This window comes from Cryptomeria japonica, chromosome 2 (assembly GCF_030272615.1).
Source record: "Cryptomeria japonica chromosome 2, Sugi_1.0, whole genome shotgun sequence".
Classification (NCBI taxonomy): domain Eukaryota; kingdom Viridiplantae; phylum Streptophyta; class Pinopsida; order Cupressales; family Cupressaceae; genus Cryptomeria; species Cryptomeria japonica.
In genome coordinates this window covers 643,358,911-643,377,901 of record NC_081406.1, presented here as the reverse complement: position 1 = coordinate 643,377,901, position 18,991 = coordinate 643,358,911, and the positions used below count along the sequence as shown (strand labels likewise).

At 36.4% G+C, this 18,991-nt stretch overlaps 1 protein-coding gene across 2 annotated transcripts in view; it reads left to right on the top strand.

Annotated features, from left to right (window-relative positions):
- The window catches only part of LOC131054980 (protein FMP32, mitochondrial), a 77,572-nt gene extending 63,870 nt beyond the window's left edge, over window positions 1-13,702 (top strand). The window contains exons 6-8 of one of the 2 annotated variants that reach the window (XM_057989588.2): window positions 12,871-12,937; window positions 13,048-13,111; window positions 13,263-13,702. In XM_057989588.2, the coding sequence (XP_057845571.1) occupies window positions 12,871-12,937; window positions 13,048-13,111; window positions 13,263-13,318 (187 nt within the window). In that variant the 3' untranslated portion in view covers window positions 13,319-13,702. Of the gene's footprint in view, window positions 1-12,870; window positions 12,938-13,033; window positions 13,112-13,262 lie in introns of both variants that reach the window. The other variant, XM_057989594.2, reaches the window with a different exon arrangement.
- Window positions 13,703-18,991: the final 5,289 nt, after the last annotated feature.

Below are 18,991 nucleotides of genomic sequence, written 5' to 3'. Positions count from 1 at the left end.
TAGAAAAAGCAATTAAAGAATTATTGGATATGGGGCACATTAGACCTAGTTCTAGTCCTTTTGCATGATCTGTTGTGTTGGTCAAAAAGAAGGATGGAACTCTTCGTATGTGTATTGATTACAGGGCGCTTAACAAGAAAACTATCAAAAACAGGTATCCAATTCCTCTAATTGATGAATTGTTAGATGAATTGCATAGTGCTGTTTACTTTTCTAAAATTGATTTGAGATCAGGGTATCATCAGATTAAGCTAAGAGAACAGGACATTCATAAAACTGCTTTCCATTGTCATTATGGTCATTACGAATTCTTGGTTATGCCGTTTGCTCTAACAAATGCTCTGGCAACATTTCAGTCCTGTATGAATCATATTTTTAACAAACAGTTAAGGAAATTTTTGCTAGTATTCTTTGATGATATATTGATTTATAGAAAAACTTGGGAGGAGTATTTGAAACATATTGATATAGTTTTTGGTATTATGGAATCACAATCGCTGTATGCCAAGGCATCTAAATGTGAATTTGGAATGACTGAAATTTTGTATTTAGGGCATATGATCAGTGCAACAGGGTTACAAGTTCATCAAGAAAAGATAAGAGCCATTTTGGACTGGTCACCACCTCAGAACCTTACAAAATTAAGGGGTTTCTTTGGTTTATGTAGTTATTACAGAAGGTTCGTCAAGGTTTTTCACAGCTTGGGGCACCTTTGACAGATCTTACCAAAAAAGGGGCATTCCAATGGACTAAGGAAGCTCAAAAGGTATTTGAGAAACTTAAAGAGGTAATGAGTTCTTGTCCGGTACTTGCTCTTCCAGATTTTGATCAGCCTTTTGTATTGGAATGTGATGCTTTGGGTGATGGAATAGGGGCAGTTTTAATGCAAAATAAGAATCCTATAGTTTATGAAAGTAGGAAACTTAATAGCATTGAGAAATTGTATTCCATCTTTGATAAAGAAATGTTGGCAATCATGCATGCACTAACAAAATTTAGACAATATTTGGTGGGTAGCAGATTTGTAGTAAAAACAGACCATAACAGTCTGTGGTATTTCTTGGGACAAAAAGATTTAAATGACAGGCAACAGAAATGGATCAGTAAGATCCAAGCTTATGACTTTGAGATTGAATATGTAAAGGATAAAAATAATATTGTTGCAGACGCTTTATCTAGAAGGCCCGAAATCAATGCGATATCTGTAGTAACAGCTGATTGGAAATCTCTATTGCTGGTCGAGTATTCAAAGGATTCTTTTGCATGTGATTTGTTAGATGGTAATAAACAAGATGATAAATATAAAGTTGTCAATGATGTTATTTATTACAAGGACAGGATTTATTTAATTCCAAGTTCGAAATTGAAAGAAAAAATTCTCCAATCTATGCATGATATTCCTCTAGCAGGGCATCCTGGATACTTCAAAACATATCGTCAAGTAAGAGAAAGGTTCACTTGGAAAGGATTAAAAAACGATGTCCTACGTTATGTCAAGGAATGCACCATTTGCCAACAAAATAAAGTAGAGCAAATGTATCCTGCAGGTCTATTACAACCACTGCCTATACCAGATCAGAAATGGGAAAGTATATCAATGGATTTTATCATAGGTTTACCAAGATCCCAAGGTAAAGATTGTATCTTTGTTGTAGTTGATAGACTAACTAAATTTGCACACTTCTTTTCTATCACTACAAAATTTACAGCAGTTCAAATTGCAGAGTTATTCTTCAGAGAGGTTTTCCGTTTACATTGTTTACCCAAGACTATAATCAGTGATAGAGATAGTAGATTTCTGAGCATATTTTGGGAAGAGCTTTTCAAATTGACAGGTACAGAGTTGAATCATAGAACCAACTATCATCCGCAAACTGATGGACAAACGGAAATAGTGAACAAATGGATCGAAGGTTATCTTCATAACTATGTGGCCGATCATCAGAAGGCTTGGGTTCGTTGGCTATATCTGGGTGAATATTGTTATAATACTACCTTTCATATTTCAATTGGTATGTCTCCTTTCAAAGCATTATATGGCTATGATGTACTCTCTTTTCTCGACCTTGCTTTTGAACAGAGCAATATACCTAGAACTCGTGATTGGCTTCAAGAAAGCCAAGACATTTTGACAGCTCTTAAGGAGAATTTGCAATGTGCTCAGAATCAACAGAAAATCTATGCAGATAAAAAGCGAGTTGAACGCCATTTCGAAGTGGGAGATTTGGTATTTCTCAGATTGCAACCTTATCGGCAATCTTCTCTCAAACGTAGTGGTTCTGAAAAATTAAAGCCTCGATTTTATGGTCCCTATCAGGTAGTACGGAAGGTGGGTACAATTGCGTATGAACTTGATTTACCGGTAGATAGCAAAATACACAATGTATTTCATGTATCTTGTCTCAAGAAAGCTTTGGGCCAGCAGGTGTCCGTATTCGAAGATTTACCTCCCTTGAATGATGAAGGGAAGCTCAAGATGATACCCGAAGTCATTTTGGAAACACGGGACAGGCAATTGCGGAACAGAACTATCAGGGAATATCTCATCAAATGGAAAAATCTGCCTCAGGATGATGCCACTCGAGAAAATGAAAGAGTTCTGGAGTTGCTTGAGGGCAAGCAACATGAAGCCAGGGAGACTGTCATGTCCCCTAATAAGTAATTGTTGAATGCATAAAGATATTAATTACTTTATATAAAGCCCATTCACTTATATAAATAATTAATATTCTCAACAGTTAATCTTAACTATTACTAACTATTATGGGAATTCTTACGGGAATTCTCAAACCAATTGATGCTAATAAGAATGGGCACTCGAGAGGAAGATTATGAATTTTGATATGGGAGAAAATATTTGGAGTGAAGATATAGTTCGTGAGATATCAGACGGGAAAGTAGGTTCCTTTCGCTAGCTTAACTGGCCTATTGGAAGCATGGTGCACGGGTGATTCACAGGGGAGGCACGCCATGTTTACTCATCGTAGAGATTATCGTGATTCAACAGGAGCGACACAAAAACCTATCCTCTCTATCGCGACAGTAGAACCGATATCGGGTAAAGTGCAATACGAACTCTTGTTCGTCCACGAGGAATAGAGGCTCGGGTTTGGTGTAAATTCGATTGCATTCGCGAATGCTCAGAGGAGCGACAGAAGAGTTCGACGTCCGGAGTAATTCCGATTGAATTTATGAAGACTCAGTGGAAGTGACAGAAGCATCGTGGATGGTGGTAAGATGGAGATACTCTACCGTAAATGGAATAGAGTTGGCTATCGGGAGTAACACTGTATCGAGTTCCGTTGTTGGGTATATTTCCAGTACCTTGCAATCACGAAGGAGTAACCAAAACATACAGCAAATACTTGAGGGTATTCTTGAGGCCACGACGGGAGGACAGTGACATATAGTTATACCATGGAGTAGTAGAAGTAATTAAGGCGTTCAACATAGGAGGTCAGCGATCAGAAGCAGAACGAAGAATGCCTATCATGCGTACGATGAAATCTTGAAGACATCTACAGTTATGCAATGGCCACTAGGTGCATTATTACATATTTTCCCAGAATGATGAATGTTTGTTTTGTATACTAGCCAAAGGAATGAAAATTAAGATTGTGTTTATGAAAAATATCACTGTTTGTACATAACCATTAATCTGCCAATCACTCACTGGCCATGTTAAAAAAGATATTACTGATAAACTGGACATAAATCCAATAGGTAAATAAGGGAATTTTACACTAGTCTTTCTCAGTCTTCTCGCTCCTGTATGCAATTTCAGAACCTTGGTGATCTAGGTTCTCTGGTTCCTTATGCCCGAAATGTAATGTTCCTTGATTGGGGTATGCCTGATTTTGCCCAAAAGCAACAATTTCAACAATATAATTCGTTTTACAAATAGTATTCTATAATTAAATCATATAAAAGTTGTTGAACTTAATAGTAAATGAACAATTAAGATGAATAACATCACCTATTTGGATCTAATCTATAGTTTCATTTTCAATAACCAACCATAGTAGGGATTGGAGAGGAAAGCACCATATGGTGCCCGGAAATTGTTTGCCACAACTAAGCCCAAGGGTGTGGTATAACAACCCTTGGCCCACAAGTGGCAGGAACTCCCATCCATCCAACATGGAGTGGCCTAATTATATTGTGGGAACTGGTCTGCTGCCTCTCCCAATCGTGTCTATTTACTAACCCATCCATGATTGCTTCTATTCTATAGTTTCATTTCCAATAATCAACCATAGTAGGGGTTGGAGAGGAAAGCGCGATAGGGCACTCAGAAACTATTTGCCACAACTAAGCTCAAGGGCATGGTATAACATCCCTTGACCCACAAATGGTAGGAACTCCCATCCATCCAACATGGGGTGGCTTACTTAGATTGTGGGAACCGGTCTACTACCTCTCCCAATTGTGTCTCCTTACGAACCCATCCATGATTGCTTCTATTCTATAGTTTCACTTCCAACAACCAATCATTGTAGGGGTTGGAGAGGAAAGCGCGATAGGGCGCCCGAAAATTGTTCGTCATAATTAAGCCCAAGAGTAGTATAACACCCTTTTGCCCACAAGTGGCAGGAACTCCCGTCTATCCAACAAGAGGTGGCCTACTTACATTGTGGGAACTGGTCTACTGCCTCTCCCTAACGTGTTTCATTGCTAATCCATGCATGATTGCTTGTAGGAAGATAAATAGATCAAATCTATAATTATAAGGGTCTAAATAGATTAGCAATTCCCATTAATAACTAGATTAAAGATACTTAAAAAGAGTATATATTAAACAATATATTCAATCACATTGCATACCAATCACTTGCTAGATCACAAGTCTGTTGTTTTCTGAATGCAGATTATTCATATAAGATCTGATCTGGTTTGATGCCTTCTTCCGAATGAGAATGTGCCTTATATAGCCTTCAAGAGGAGGTGTAGGGTCACAAGTTTTGCGAAGGATATCATTCTCCATAAAGAGGTATCTCTTCTAAATTAATATCTCTTCCTTCATAAAAACGTGGCTGCCTGGAACTGATGTGATTGAGGCTTGTTTATGATTTGTTTAAGATTAACGTCCTTATGCTCAACAAGTTGTCAATCATGTGAAGAAGCCCCAAGCCCTTTTTCGAAGGGAAATAATATCGTCAAATGATTAAGTCCTTTGTGTAACTGTCGACTTCAACATTAGAGAAATTGTGAAGTCTTAATAAGACAATTTTCTGAATATATATATATATGAATTCATTAATTATTTTTGTTTTCTTCTTGCTTAAGGATGGTGTGAAAATGTTTTATGATGGGGGCATGACAAGAAACTCCTCCCCCTCCTCTACCTTTCAAATGGTTTGTGCATCCCACATTTTGAGCAGGAAACATCAATCCTAGAGGTTTTCCCAATGTAGTTGACCCTAGGATTGATTGCCAAAAATCAACAAAACAGAAGAGGTCCTTGTACTCAGAGAATCTTCTACAAACTCAGATTGCCCCACTTTGCAATCCATGGACATGGGAATTAAAACACTCATCAGTGTCATGGGGATATGTTGCAACATGTTGTCATTAGCAAATGCTTTCAGCAGTTCATACTGAACAACCAATGACAAAGACGAAGATTCGCTTTCATAGATTAGTTGATGCTTAAAGACAAGTGGTGGAAGTGGGCTGATGATTTTGTTGGAGAAAATGGTGGGTTTACTTCAGGTTACATAATGTCAAGTTTACTGACCAGTGCATGAACACACCACTGGTACAATCTGCCCTCCCAAAGTGTTATTTCCAAAATCAGGTTTAAACACCATTCAAAACTACACAGTGCTTCCTCCAATGGACCTGCAATGAATTAGAAACTACTTTGTTAATCATGTCCAATACTTTTGGCGTCAGCTAGATGGCCTTATACCAGAAGTAAGCACATGTTGAAAACACCCATAAATTTTCTGGTATTTGTATCATATGGTTATGAATCATGAATATTTATAGTCATATTTTTACACATATTTTCCGTCATGGCTTTAAGCTCCGAAGTCGATTCTGTTATGTCATTAATTTGAAAAACATTTAAGTTCCCAGGACATTCAATGAATGAGTCTTGGATCTCAGCATCTAATACATCAGATTCCTTTGTAGTGAAACAAAATCTGATTGACTCTTAATTTTTCATCTATTCTATATAATGATTTTGACTTTTACGTACTTAAAAAAAATAGATGGAGTTTAAAGGCCAAAGTGGCGTAAGTGGTGTATGCATCATGCACACGTAGCTTTTCAAATACAGCACTTCCAAGATTTGAAAAAGATTGAGGATACAGCAAAATGAAAAAACGAAAAAAAGAATAAACAAAATACAGAAAAATGAAAAAACAGAAAAACAAAAAGCAATTTGCTATTCCTAGGTGGGACGGGGGACGAGGGCTTAAGTTTGGGGATGGCGGGGGGGGCAGTGCAAATACATATGGTACTAGAAAATTAGTCATAAAAAGATGCACAAGGAATAAGCATAGTTGCATGGAGATCCTTCTCCAATACCCTGGGACACATCTCGGAGACCAAAAAACGTCCCAGTACCTGAGACCTTGCCTGAGACGTCTCCAATTGTAGGATACTTACAACCACGGTCTCCCGAAGAATTCTGCTGTCTCCCATGCAAAAGGCGCCGACTGCCACACAAATAAAACAAAAATCCCTAAAAATTAAAAGTCAAATGCACTGGGAAGCTGGAAAACAAACACACCACAGAATGGAAAACAACAGCCAACACAGGGCAGGAGTCAATGCGAGCTTACAAGACCACAAGTATTTGCCGTTTGGCTATTTGCAGTTTGATGCAAAACTCAAAAGATATTCACATTTTCTATATTCTTCTTGTTGTTCTTTTAATTCCTTAATGTAGACTCTGGAGACTGGTACCATGTGCAAGAGAGTGTTGAGCTTCTCCCAATGATGAATGATTGGCTGAATATGTTCATTGTAGAATTGTAATGTGGGGTCTTTCTGTCGCACAAAAACCTTCATTTGGTCAAGCATAGTATCAATGCATTTATATGCCTCTCTAGGGCTAGGTGCATTAGCATTGCCATATCTAACCAGTTTGAAGACTAGAGTACTGATGGAGACAATATATTTCACATCACCCCCAATAAATTACTTTTCATCAAATCCTTCATCGTCTTCTACTCTATTTTGAACTCAGGCCACCTATTCCATTCTACTGTCATAACTGTTAGTTGCAATGCCTCTTGCAACTCAAGCATCTTCTCCAAGAGAATGAAATATGATGCATACTTGGTCTCTATAGGTTTCAAGAATTCCTTCTTTGAGAAGGTCCTAAAGAGTTCATGAGAAATGTGGTTGCAAATAAACATTTGCACATCTTTAGCATCGGTAACAATTGTTTTGATCCAACTTTCCTAGGTTCTTGAGTGCATTATTCATAGCATGCACACAACAAAGTGTCCAACAAATATGTCTATAGGTTGTCTTTTTAACTTTCGTGCAATTTTGCACACATGGTTGCATTCGTCACTGCTTGCACCGCATTCTATGGCCCAACCTCCTCCATAGCATCTTTAAGGATTTGAAATTGAAGATCAACATCCTTGTGATGCTTTGAACCAAAGATGAAAAACTCTTAATCGGCAATAAATCTTTTGGCCGAAATTTAAAAAAAAATCAGGAATCGGGAAAAATTTGGCAATAAATCAGCAAATTTATCGAACATTTGAAAATATATAATTTCTTAAAATATTTTAAAAAAAAAACACCCATATACACTAAATTTATAGAACACAATAATGAGCATTTATATTTGTTACGTATACTAGTTAAAAACAAACTATTGTAAATGTCATTTTAAGTAATAAGCATTTGCCTTCAACTTCAGCATTTTAAATATTAAACACCATGTGACAGGGGCAATAAGTAAAGCACGAACTGTTATAAATGTTATTTTAGAGTCTATGCTTTGTGACATTGCTTTGTGACATTTATATTTGTTCGACAAAATGGAGATTATTCTATCTTTATATTAGTCAGGTCTGGGTCTTACGACCTCCATGCTTTGTGAGGAATAAATTTGATAGACAAATTTCCACTCTTACCTGTCCCATCGACTATTGATTCAGCCTGCAAATTCCTTGTTTCCTGCCGCCGTCGCGTGAGACTCGTGCGCAGTTAAAACCAAATCGCGAACTTTATCGGGCATAAAAAAATAAAGTCGCTTTTTAGGATTTTATGAAGTTAAAACGAAATCGCTTTAAAAAACGCGATTTTTTTTGTGTCTCGCGATTTAAACGTGATATTATCGCGATTTTAACACAAAAAGTTCGCGATTTTTTAAAAAATGGTCTGCGATTTTAATGGAGATTAAATCTCTTGCCCTACTGACTGGTGAAAAATCGCGATTCGGACGATTTTTTCATCACTGCTTTGAACAATCAACAACCCCAGGAAAATAATGGCTCTCTATATTTGTAATCATGATATTGATGAGTGGACGATTGCCAATACTCATCCACCCATCCATGACTATGCTACATCCACTTGGAACCTAGGATTCCTTCATTTTATGCATTAAAATATAGATCTTGATATAGTTCTTATCCAAGATTGTTGTACTTGATTTAGTCTCCCCTGGTGGCATATATGATGGTCTTTCACTTATTATCTTTGTCACAGCCTCTTTATATTAAGGAGAGTGAGCCGCATGAAATGGAATGCCTTTGGCAAAGAAGAATTTGCCAATGGCACTGTTTGCCTCATCCTTCACTTGCATATTGAATAGATCTGGAATCGAGTTTAGAGAATCAGTAGTCACCCTCTGTTTCCCCTTAAAACTTTGCTGCCTGGACCCTTGAACTAGAAGAAACTAGAATATGTCCTTGTGGCCTTTGCAAAGTGGTAGAAGTAGAACTTTGTAGACTCCCATCCCTTAGTGGCAAAGAAGCAGATGTAGGTTCAATTTATTTACTACCACCCCATAGTTTAATTGTTGAAGTGAATCAATCATAATAGGTGAGAGGTTGACATGATGGAGGGGAACGGTGTACAGTCCTCACTAGGTACATCACCTCGTGATGATGGTTGAGGACTATTGGTTAAGGACTACATGAGGCCATAGAGGATAAGGTCCTGCTGTTGGGCCTAGGGTAGAGGATACTTGGGGAACCTCATCATGTCTCCCATCACAACCCTTGCTATGGTTGAGCTTCCATGTAATCATTGAGATTTGTTGTGTGTGTGTGTGTGTATCTCCTAACCCTTGAATTGGATGTATTTCATGACTTATATCTACATTGTTGTCTATATATTATTATATATATATCCTAACCCTTGAATTGGATGTATTTTGTGACTTATATCTACATTGTTGTCTAGTCTGGTTGCAAGTTTCCAAAACAGGCTTATCCCATCTTATTCTTAAGTGAAGATTATATCTCTAACTATGTTTTGCCCATGTTTCATTCTGGATTTGTGAATTTAGGGCAAAGTATAAGGTGATCCCAAAATGGGATAGCGAGGGGCATCCCCTTCAAGTTCATGTATCTCAAGGACATCCACATCTCGGAAACATAGGGATTTTGTGGGGAAGCAATCTTGTGAAACACTACTTAAAAATTGATATGTTTCTCATCAAAAATCCTAATGAAATTTGAAATTTATATTATTGTCCACTGTCTACTAGTTATCATAATAGGTTAATGGGACTGAAAAAGAATTGCACTTCATGGACAAGTTTTGAAAAGAAATGAAAAAATAAGAAGTGGATAAAAACAATAATTCAAGTCAAGATGTTATGTTGTTCTTGAGATCTGATACTTGACAAACTGCAATTGCTGGGGGAAGCAATAAACCTGTTTGCACCTCTAAATAAAGGTTGAATAGTGAATAGGAAGTTGAAGGTCGGGACTAGGAATCCTCCCGGTGACTCTTAAGAAGACCAATTTTGTTGAGTCATCTCTCTAATGAATAGTGTCGCACATCACTGATCCTCATAATGAATAAGAGCTTATAAAGATTGTTGAGTTTCTCTGAAGAAACATTAAAACCTGCCATAGACCGTGTAGTACACTGGACACCCAAAAGCGCTCATTTGATTGTGGTTCATTGTTGCAAAGTGTGCAAGTACATCGATAGCTGGAAATATAATACTTCCAACTCCATGCAAAGCTTATGAGAGCACAACTGCAAATTGGCCCAAGGGGAATCTCAAATCAAATGAGAACAGAATGTACTTTGGGAAGAATAATGCTGCCATCTTCAATTTGGAGACGATGCTTGAAGTAGTGATGCATTTTTTATCAACAATAGTTCTACTGGTTCCGTTCAAGTTTATTTTATGTAAGCTTTAAAGGTCTGATCCCTAATGCCTCTTTGGATCTCTTTTTGACATGCGATGAAAATTAAAGACATATGCTAGGATATCAAACATAGCTTCATCTATTATGTGCAATTGTTGTATATGCCATACATCATAGTCTATGAAACATCATTATAACATGAAATATAAAGATGAATGCTAAATTCAGTCAGATTAATTGCTTGTGGAATTGACCATATTACCCACCAAGTTTAGGAAAGATAGAAACAAGAACCATATTAACTCGATCTTAACTAGCACTGTGAAATCTAGGACCCCAAAGCTTACAGTTGTAGAAAATTGTTTGTGAAACTAGAGTTTAGAAGATGCACAATTTTGCTTTTGCATCATGAAATTGGAGCTGAAAGCATTGCCTTTTAAGTGTACTAAGTGCAAAATAACTCTTGCATAATTTCTCTTTTGCAGCATGAAGCACATTCAGGTGAGGTCCATGGGAGGCGCATGAATGTAAGTGTAAAAGGAAACCAAATTAACCAGACATTGTGAATAAGGTTAGTTGTCGATGTGTCCTTAGTTGTATTGAAAACCATGCCCTTTCTTTTACTCAATTTCACAAGTAGACCATGAGCATTACAAAATAAGCTCAGAATATCAGGATGTTGTTGTAAGCCTGCAATAGTATGTGACCTAACAATGAAATAATGATGATTATATTATAATCATAGATTACAACCATCATCTATTTTGCTGGATATTTTCCTTTAATTCATCTATGAAGAGACCAACAGGAGTAGGTGAAAGAAGACAACTCTGTTTAATACAAGTGCTGTTATTGATATCACTCGTAAAATCAGGAGTGTGAACCTGGCCAATGCCTCTCTCATTAAGTGTCATCACAAGAAGCCTGCACGGGTAGTGGAGTTGGCTTGGGCCGTGGGTTTGCTCCCCATTGGTCTCAGGTTCGACTCCGAGGCCTGGACTTAATTGATGCACCTGGCTTGCGGGCAGTTGGATACATCCCCAGTGGACTAGTCTCCCCTCAGCTCGCCCCTTCCTGTCCCCAACTTGGCAATTGTAAGACCAAGGTAAGGCGGGTGGAGCGCTGGGCTGGGTCGCGGGGATACCACTGGCGTACAAAAAAAAAAAAAAAGCTGCTGGATTAGAAGATATGCAAATAGTATATACAGTCTTGTGAAAGAAACATTGCATGCTAGAATGAACTTTCAATGGAGCCAAAAGAAGGGAGTTGATGGGGAGCAAGGCTCTAGTTTATCATAGCCAATGACTAGAAAAAATGAGCTGTCCACCAAAAAAATCCACCAAAAAGAACTGCCAATGGAGCCAAGAGAAGGGAGTTGATGGGGAGGAAGGGTTTAGTCTAATCATTGCCAGGTGCAGAACAAGAGTCGGCATCTTTGACAGTTATTTGAGAGGGCCAATACAAAGGAGATGCAAGAAATTTTCTAAATATCTTGTCGGGTTAACTGTATTATCATATTATGAGAGTTGTAAATGATTTTGACCTCACAAACTAATTTAGCTCTGCACAATGTTGAAACTTTGATGATGCAACCACCAACTTTATGAATACTGATTTAGTGCAGTTTATCTGCAACGAGATTGCTCAGTAAAAATTGAATGTGCAGATACTATACGTGAATAAGCCCATAAATAGAAAAGTGCTAAAATACTGATGAACTGGTCGCTCTTCAATAAAAGGGTAAAATTTAATGGCATTTACTTGCTAATGGTAGATTTCCCAGAGAAAAATAGTTCAGACATTCAATGCACACAGCTCTTACCAATTGGATGTTTGGCAGTGGAATCTATTTTAGGCATTATATCATTTTGTTTGTCAGTAAAATTTGCTGTTGGCATTTTGAAAGGACATCTCATAGTTTGACATTCCTGGAACCAAACAATATTTTTGTTTGAACACACAGAAAACAGTCTGAAAATAGAGATATCAATACTTCTGACTGATATACCACGGATTATCTTTTTTTTTAAACTCTTGACTATATTAAGTTTTTAACCTGTCTGATATGATGATATTCATGAAACCCAATCGGGGCAGTGGTAGTGAAGAATCATGTTTTTATTGCAACTTTCAATCTCCTTTGAGGGAATGACACATAGTATCTGCAGAGCAGTTCAGACATCAATTCTTTAATCTATTTGGCAGAGAAAACTGGCCGAAGCATCTACTTTTATGATGATTTTATGCAACAGAATATTTAACATTACTTTGAAATTTGAGTAGTGTTACACCTTGAACAGTCATGTTGCATAACTAGTATACGTTTTTGATGTGCTGGTATGGTATGTATGAAAGTCCTTGATTTATGCAATTTTCTTGATTGTGAATGACTGGATCCTTAATGAATGGGTTCTTTTCTATTTTTATTTAACACAGCTCATCATTCTGCTCCAACATTTCGAATTTGATAGAGTATTGGTTATTAACTTATTTCTTCATGAAGCATTAAACTCTTAACTATTCTTGTTGAAAATGTGTTCTAACATTTTGCTTCTGTTTTCAGTCACATAAGAGAAGAGCTATCCAAGCAGAACTCAGAAACTGCAGATCTTACAAATAAGCTTAATAGGGTAAGCCACTGCCACGTATTCAGGATTATGAGTAAACTATTATCTCGATCAGGTTTTCACAGGTTAATGAGTCTTTCTAATATGCCTTTTCTTAAGTTACTTATGAACAGGAGATTCATGCTTTAAAGACGCAACTAGAAGCTGGCAAGTATGAAGTGATCAAATACTGTATAGGTCAGTCTATGCACGACTTTCTTCCTATGGATGCCTTTTGCACTAATATGTACTGTCAATAAAGGGAAACAAAAGTAGAAAAAGGTGCGCAGATTATGTATTTCAATATTTTCCTTCCATGAACTAAATAACGGTTTGGCTGTTAATACAGGAACTGTTGTTTCTGTAACTGCTGTTGGCCTTGGTTTATTGCGTATACTGAAGTAATTAACAACAGTGAAGAAGTTTGATGAGAACAGATCTGATTTCCATTGGAAGAACCTAGGAGCTAGGATCATGTGAATTTTATGCAAGTCTTTCGAATTTGAGATGTTCAATATTCAAAATCGGGCTTTTTTATCCATTCCATTCTTTATGTTTGTACTGGAAATTTTGAAACAAAGGAGGGTTCCCTGATGAGACTGGGTCTGCTAAGTTAATCAGAAATGAGAACACTGTACCTTTAATTACATGCAGAAAGGAACTGAGTTTTGCTGCTGTTGTGTGAATGGAGTTGATCTTTTGGTACCAATTTCTTGAGGAGCCACAAATCTATCCTCTTCATTGTACATCAATAAAATATTAATATAAATGCTTGACCGTTTCTGCCAACTTTTCTTCATTTGCTCTACCTCGTTCCAATTTCTAGTGTTTATTTCACTTTTACTTGGTTTTTGACCTATCTATGATTTGAGGGGTGAGGATTTACTTAGATCTAAAAAGTTATACTCTTTTGTTATATGTTGCAGTATATTTTCTATATTTTGATAAACAAGTGAACTTTAACCCACTAAATTGAAACAAATGCTTCATTGATCTAGGGGTCAAAATTACCGGATTCTCAAAATGACAGATAACCAGTGTAACTATAGGACAATTCTGTCTTTGACTTTCGAGAAAGGAAACAGAATAGCTTAGCGTTAGGTGACTAATGGTTTTAACTTTTATCTATTATTAAGTAATTATTTATGCCTTACAATTCTCAGTTTCTATTACACAAAGTTCTGTGACATTGACCCGCATTATTTGGCCTAGGTGGGTTTCAACTAAATGATATCATACACAGCAAAAAGAGTACGATTAATTCTCAACTAAGAATCTATTACAACCCCTGTGATGCTACCCCGAAAAGATACTAATATATATACCTATGTATCTCAGTTTTAAAATAACCCTTTTTATCAAACTGATAAATAGCAATCTTTATAATTTAACCCAGTTCTTTAAATAGACAGTACTCAATTAAATGATTGCAGTATCAAAATCTTATACAAGAAACTTCACATGAACTCTACGTGTCAGAAAAAGAAGAAAAGATTACCATGGTTTGGCCACTTATATGTGCAATATTCATCTTCTTTATGAGAGCAAGACATAATAGTCCGATGTGAATCATGTTGCCTTAAATTCTTGGTGCAATAAGATCAAATAAATGATTCTGTGTTAGAAGTTAATGTTCACATGGTTTTGTTAAGATATCTTTGTTAAAATATCACGTATAGAATAATACAATTAGTTGCACGAGAGATTTTAGGTTCATATAATTAAGGAGTGGTTCCTATAATGTAGGAGTTTAAAATTCTGTGTGTAATGTATTTAAGGACATGAGATATTGAATCGAATATATTGTGTGTAAAATTTTCTGCCCAAATTTCCAATATGGTATTAGAGCAGGTTATTTTGAGGTAAATATGTTTTGAAGATAGATTGTTGTGTAGACCCGAGGGTAGCATTTGATTGATTGAGAAGCTACAGCGTAGAGGACATGGATCTAAGCCTCTTGCGTTCTCTAGAGTAGAAGCTTGATTACAATTTCTTTCCAAGAAAGTGTGTTGTCATGATTAGTTGCAGCACAATCATCGATAATGCAATCTAAATGCACCATAAGAAAAGTGTGGGATTATTCACAAGTGCATTGGTGGAAAATTAGGGTTAGGGTTAAATTAAGATAATAAAACCACTAAATGACCTAATTAACCAACACATTTATAAGGGAGAAGGAATTTAATAGATCTAGCCTTACAAGATTGAGATTTTGTTAAGATTCTAGACTCTATGGGTAAGGCCTTTCTTCTTCTTGGATTGAATTGAATTTGATTATTGATGATTAGGGCAAAATAGGTGAAGTATTTTGATAGAAATAGTAAGCTATAGATGTCCCACGAAGCCATTGACTTGGATTTGGGCAAAATAAGTTGTCTGGAATATGTTTTCAGAAGTTCAGCCTGATTTTTTGGGATCAAGTAGTATCAATTCGCCACGGTCCTCTGATTTTTCCGCCGTTGAAAACTTAACTTGTTCATCACTATGAACTTTGTCAATCCTCCTGAGTACAGCTTCGTACTTGTTCTTGTACACAGAGATAAGGGGAAATATGTTGGGAATAGGGGTTTGCCTTGGGTCAAACCCCGGTTTTTGAATTAACTATGAAATTGAATTGATAAATGTAAAGAAAAACTACAGTAAAATACTTTCCTTTCGAGGGAAGGTTGAAAATGCTTGAAACACTAATGATATACTTCAATGAAGTTTTGTTTGACCTTCACAAAGGAATTAGGGTCTCATGTATGTTGTCTTCATAAAACATAGATCATGGATGTCATTTTCAATGTTTGAAACTTAATTTCAGTTCCGCTCCAATGCTTGTTGAAAGACTAATTGCTTGCGCACTTGAATTTGCTAGTGTAGATCTTGATTTCAATTCGTTATGTTTTAAATGAGAGGCATAGACCTCTTTTTATACATGTCTATTTGAAAAACAAATTTTTTTTCCTGAGTAGGCTGACATGGGATCTAGGTCACCGCCTAAATTATGTGACCGTTATGATTAGGGCTCCAGGTTTGGGGGGAGACTGTGGAGATAGTGAAAAAGCATGTTTGATAGGTAATGTGAGCAAAATCGACACTTTAGTTAGGCCTTGGAAGTTGAAGCGCCAAAGTGAGGTCCAAGTGGGGGCAAAATTTTAAGTGAGTACAATTTAGGACGCTACAACATGTGACTTGGTTTGAAAGTCTAAAAGGAACCATAGATCTGAGGATTCGTATGTATTTTATTTTCAAGGCTATTGTGGCTTGTATGATTCATGTTTGTGAAAGACTTCTTTGGGTGTTTGTTTTTTCAGCAATTAACATATTACCGTGGTTTGCATATAGCTCCCAAGTTTGAGAAGATTACTTGACCAATGACAGAATGTGACATGCAACCGTTGGAAGATCACAGTACTCTCAATCTAAAGATGGAAAGCTTACCAAGTGTGAAATTCTTAGTGGTCAAAGATGAGTACTTGAAATTTGAGCATTGTGATTGCCTTCTAATGATTGATGATTGTGGAGATGTTGACAATCACCATAGACCTGGTGGAAATCAAGGACTTTTAAGTATATGATATCCAAATGGGGGTTGAGATAGCAATTGCCATACGTGAGTGTTGGAGGTGTGTAGTGATCCCAATGAAGAAGATATCATTTTGCTGACTTGTGATCATTGTAATCGTATGATGATTTTTTGCTATGCTCTGTTGTGTCTCTTTGAGCTGTTAGATATGTTCAATTAATTCCATTGCAAAATATTTGGTATGTTGAATGGCCATAGAATATTTGATCACACAAGGTCATCAAGTGACAAGCTAAGCTATGAAACTGTTGATTTCCTCTTCTTTTGAATTCATGTTGCTATTCAATGGTATGGTTGAGGTATATTTTAGTTTGACCGCCAAAGCTAAGGAAGTTGTGTATGAAATAAAAAGAAGACATGAAGTGGAAAAAGGATTGTCTCTAATCGAAGAAGAGCATATAGTTCATAAAACTTTCAATGGTTTATGGGGCCTTCTTTCAAATTAACTGGAGGGTAGAGGTAGAGGAGATTGGAGGACATTGAGAGTCCTCTTGCCAATCACCAATGACAAAGTCGCTTTTCAGATTTGGTGGCCTTTTGTTTTCTATTGTGTGACAATGATAGCTCTCTATGTTGTTGGAGATCAAGTGGCATGATCAACAACATTGGCTATTTCTATTCATGTGTGTTATTTTCTTATGTAACCTCCTAGTGTAAAGTATTGTATTGCACAAAACCACTAGTGCAATGAAGTTCATAGATCTTCAAAAGGTTAGTGGTAATCCAAAAACCCATATGAGGTGAGCAAATGGGTGTGTTATTGTTCGTGTTCAGGTTTGTGGTAATCCTATGTGAAAATTATGAAAGGTTGATGAGAGGTGCTTTTCATTTGAATCAAGATTACTAGCTAGAAGAGTTGGGCTTACTGTAGTTGAAAGTGTTAAGTTCAAAAAGAGGAGAACGTAGACACTATCGATATTGTAAGTAGTTGTATAGGAGATCATTTGACTACAAAGATCCTTGGAGTGTCAGGCTTCTTGGAAGTATGGTTAGTCGGTGATGAGTTCACTGAAAGTGAAAGAGAGATAAGTTCTTGTATGTAGGTGATCATGCATAGCAAGATCTAGAGAGCGATATGTAGACCTAAAAGCATGTTCAAGCATATGGTTATGTTTTGAATTCATGTAATGTACATTCTTCCCATGTGTACACTAAGGGATGGTGTTAGAAGTTAATATTCACATGAGTTTGTTAAGATATGTTTTTTATAATATCATGTATAGAATAATATACTTAGTTATATGTGAGATTTTAGGTATATGAGTTGTTAGAAGAACAACTCATATAATTACGGAGTGGTTCCTATAATGTAGGAGTTTAAAGTCTTATATATGTGTGTAATATATTGAACTACATAAAATATTGAATAAAATATATTATGTGTAATTTTTTTTGTTTGCCTTTGCCCTAGTTTCCAATAGTATGATTGCACTTAGTATACTTCTAAAGAAAAAGATTGTACAATGGTTTGGTGAATCCCAAATATGCTAAGCGATTTCTCACGATGTTACACTTAAAAATTGCTTTACAGTTATTGTTTATTACTATAAATATTGATGTATAGATTATTTGAAACGACTGGATTTTATGACTCATTTAGACTGATGGTATATCATTGTTTATTTCTTTGACTAGTAGAGTGTTACATATGTGGAGCTACATATTGTTTTCTCAAGGGTGGTATGTTCTCTTTAAATCTATGTTCACTAAATACTTAGCATCCATACCATTGTCAACCATTTTAAGAAAATAATTAACTCATATTGGTTTCATAGATTGACAAATCCATTTAGATTCTCATGGAAAGGGTTGGTTTACTCAGCTTAGTAAATAAACAGTATTGCCCTTCTAGACCATGTGGCTTGTATTATGTTTCCTATGATAGGTAAAAAAGTGGGTAGATGGATATTCTCCTTGGAGGAAATGGGTGGATTAGATGAAAGGGGTACTTTAGAGTACCATTGGATGAATTTAAAAATAGATTTGAGGGATGGGCAAGGACTTGACCCATGTGAAATGGTACCAAGGCCATGTCACATGTACACATTGGAGGATGTGGGGGATTAAGAGGCTAATTGGATCAACCCATTAAATGAAAAATGGAGGAAAATAGGAAATTAAATAAATACATTAATTATTTAATTTTTTGGGATGAGGATGGGGGAACTTAGGTGAATAAATAATTGAATTTATTTGCCTAAGGTGGACATTAGAAGAAAGGAGATTAAATGGTTTAGGCTAAAAGTAGGTGTGGGTGAATAGTGATCAATAGTGGATGAATAGTGAATTTGATTAATTGAATGACAAAATATTATTTAAGTAGTAAGGGGATGAAAATTGAATAATTAATCGAATTAGGGTTAGATTCAATCATATATAGAGGAAACCGTGGGGCAATGACGATAACCAATTTTAGATGTCTACAACAGTAACGGGAATCGAGTTCATTGGTTGGAATTGAGGGAGATAAGAGTGATGACAGTGAATGGGCGTTTGTGTGTAGGATT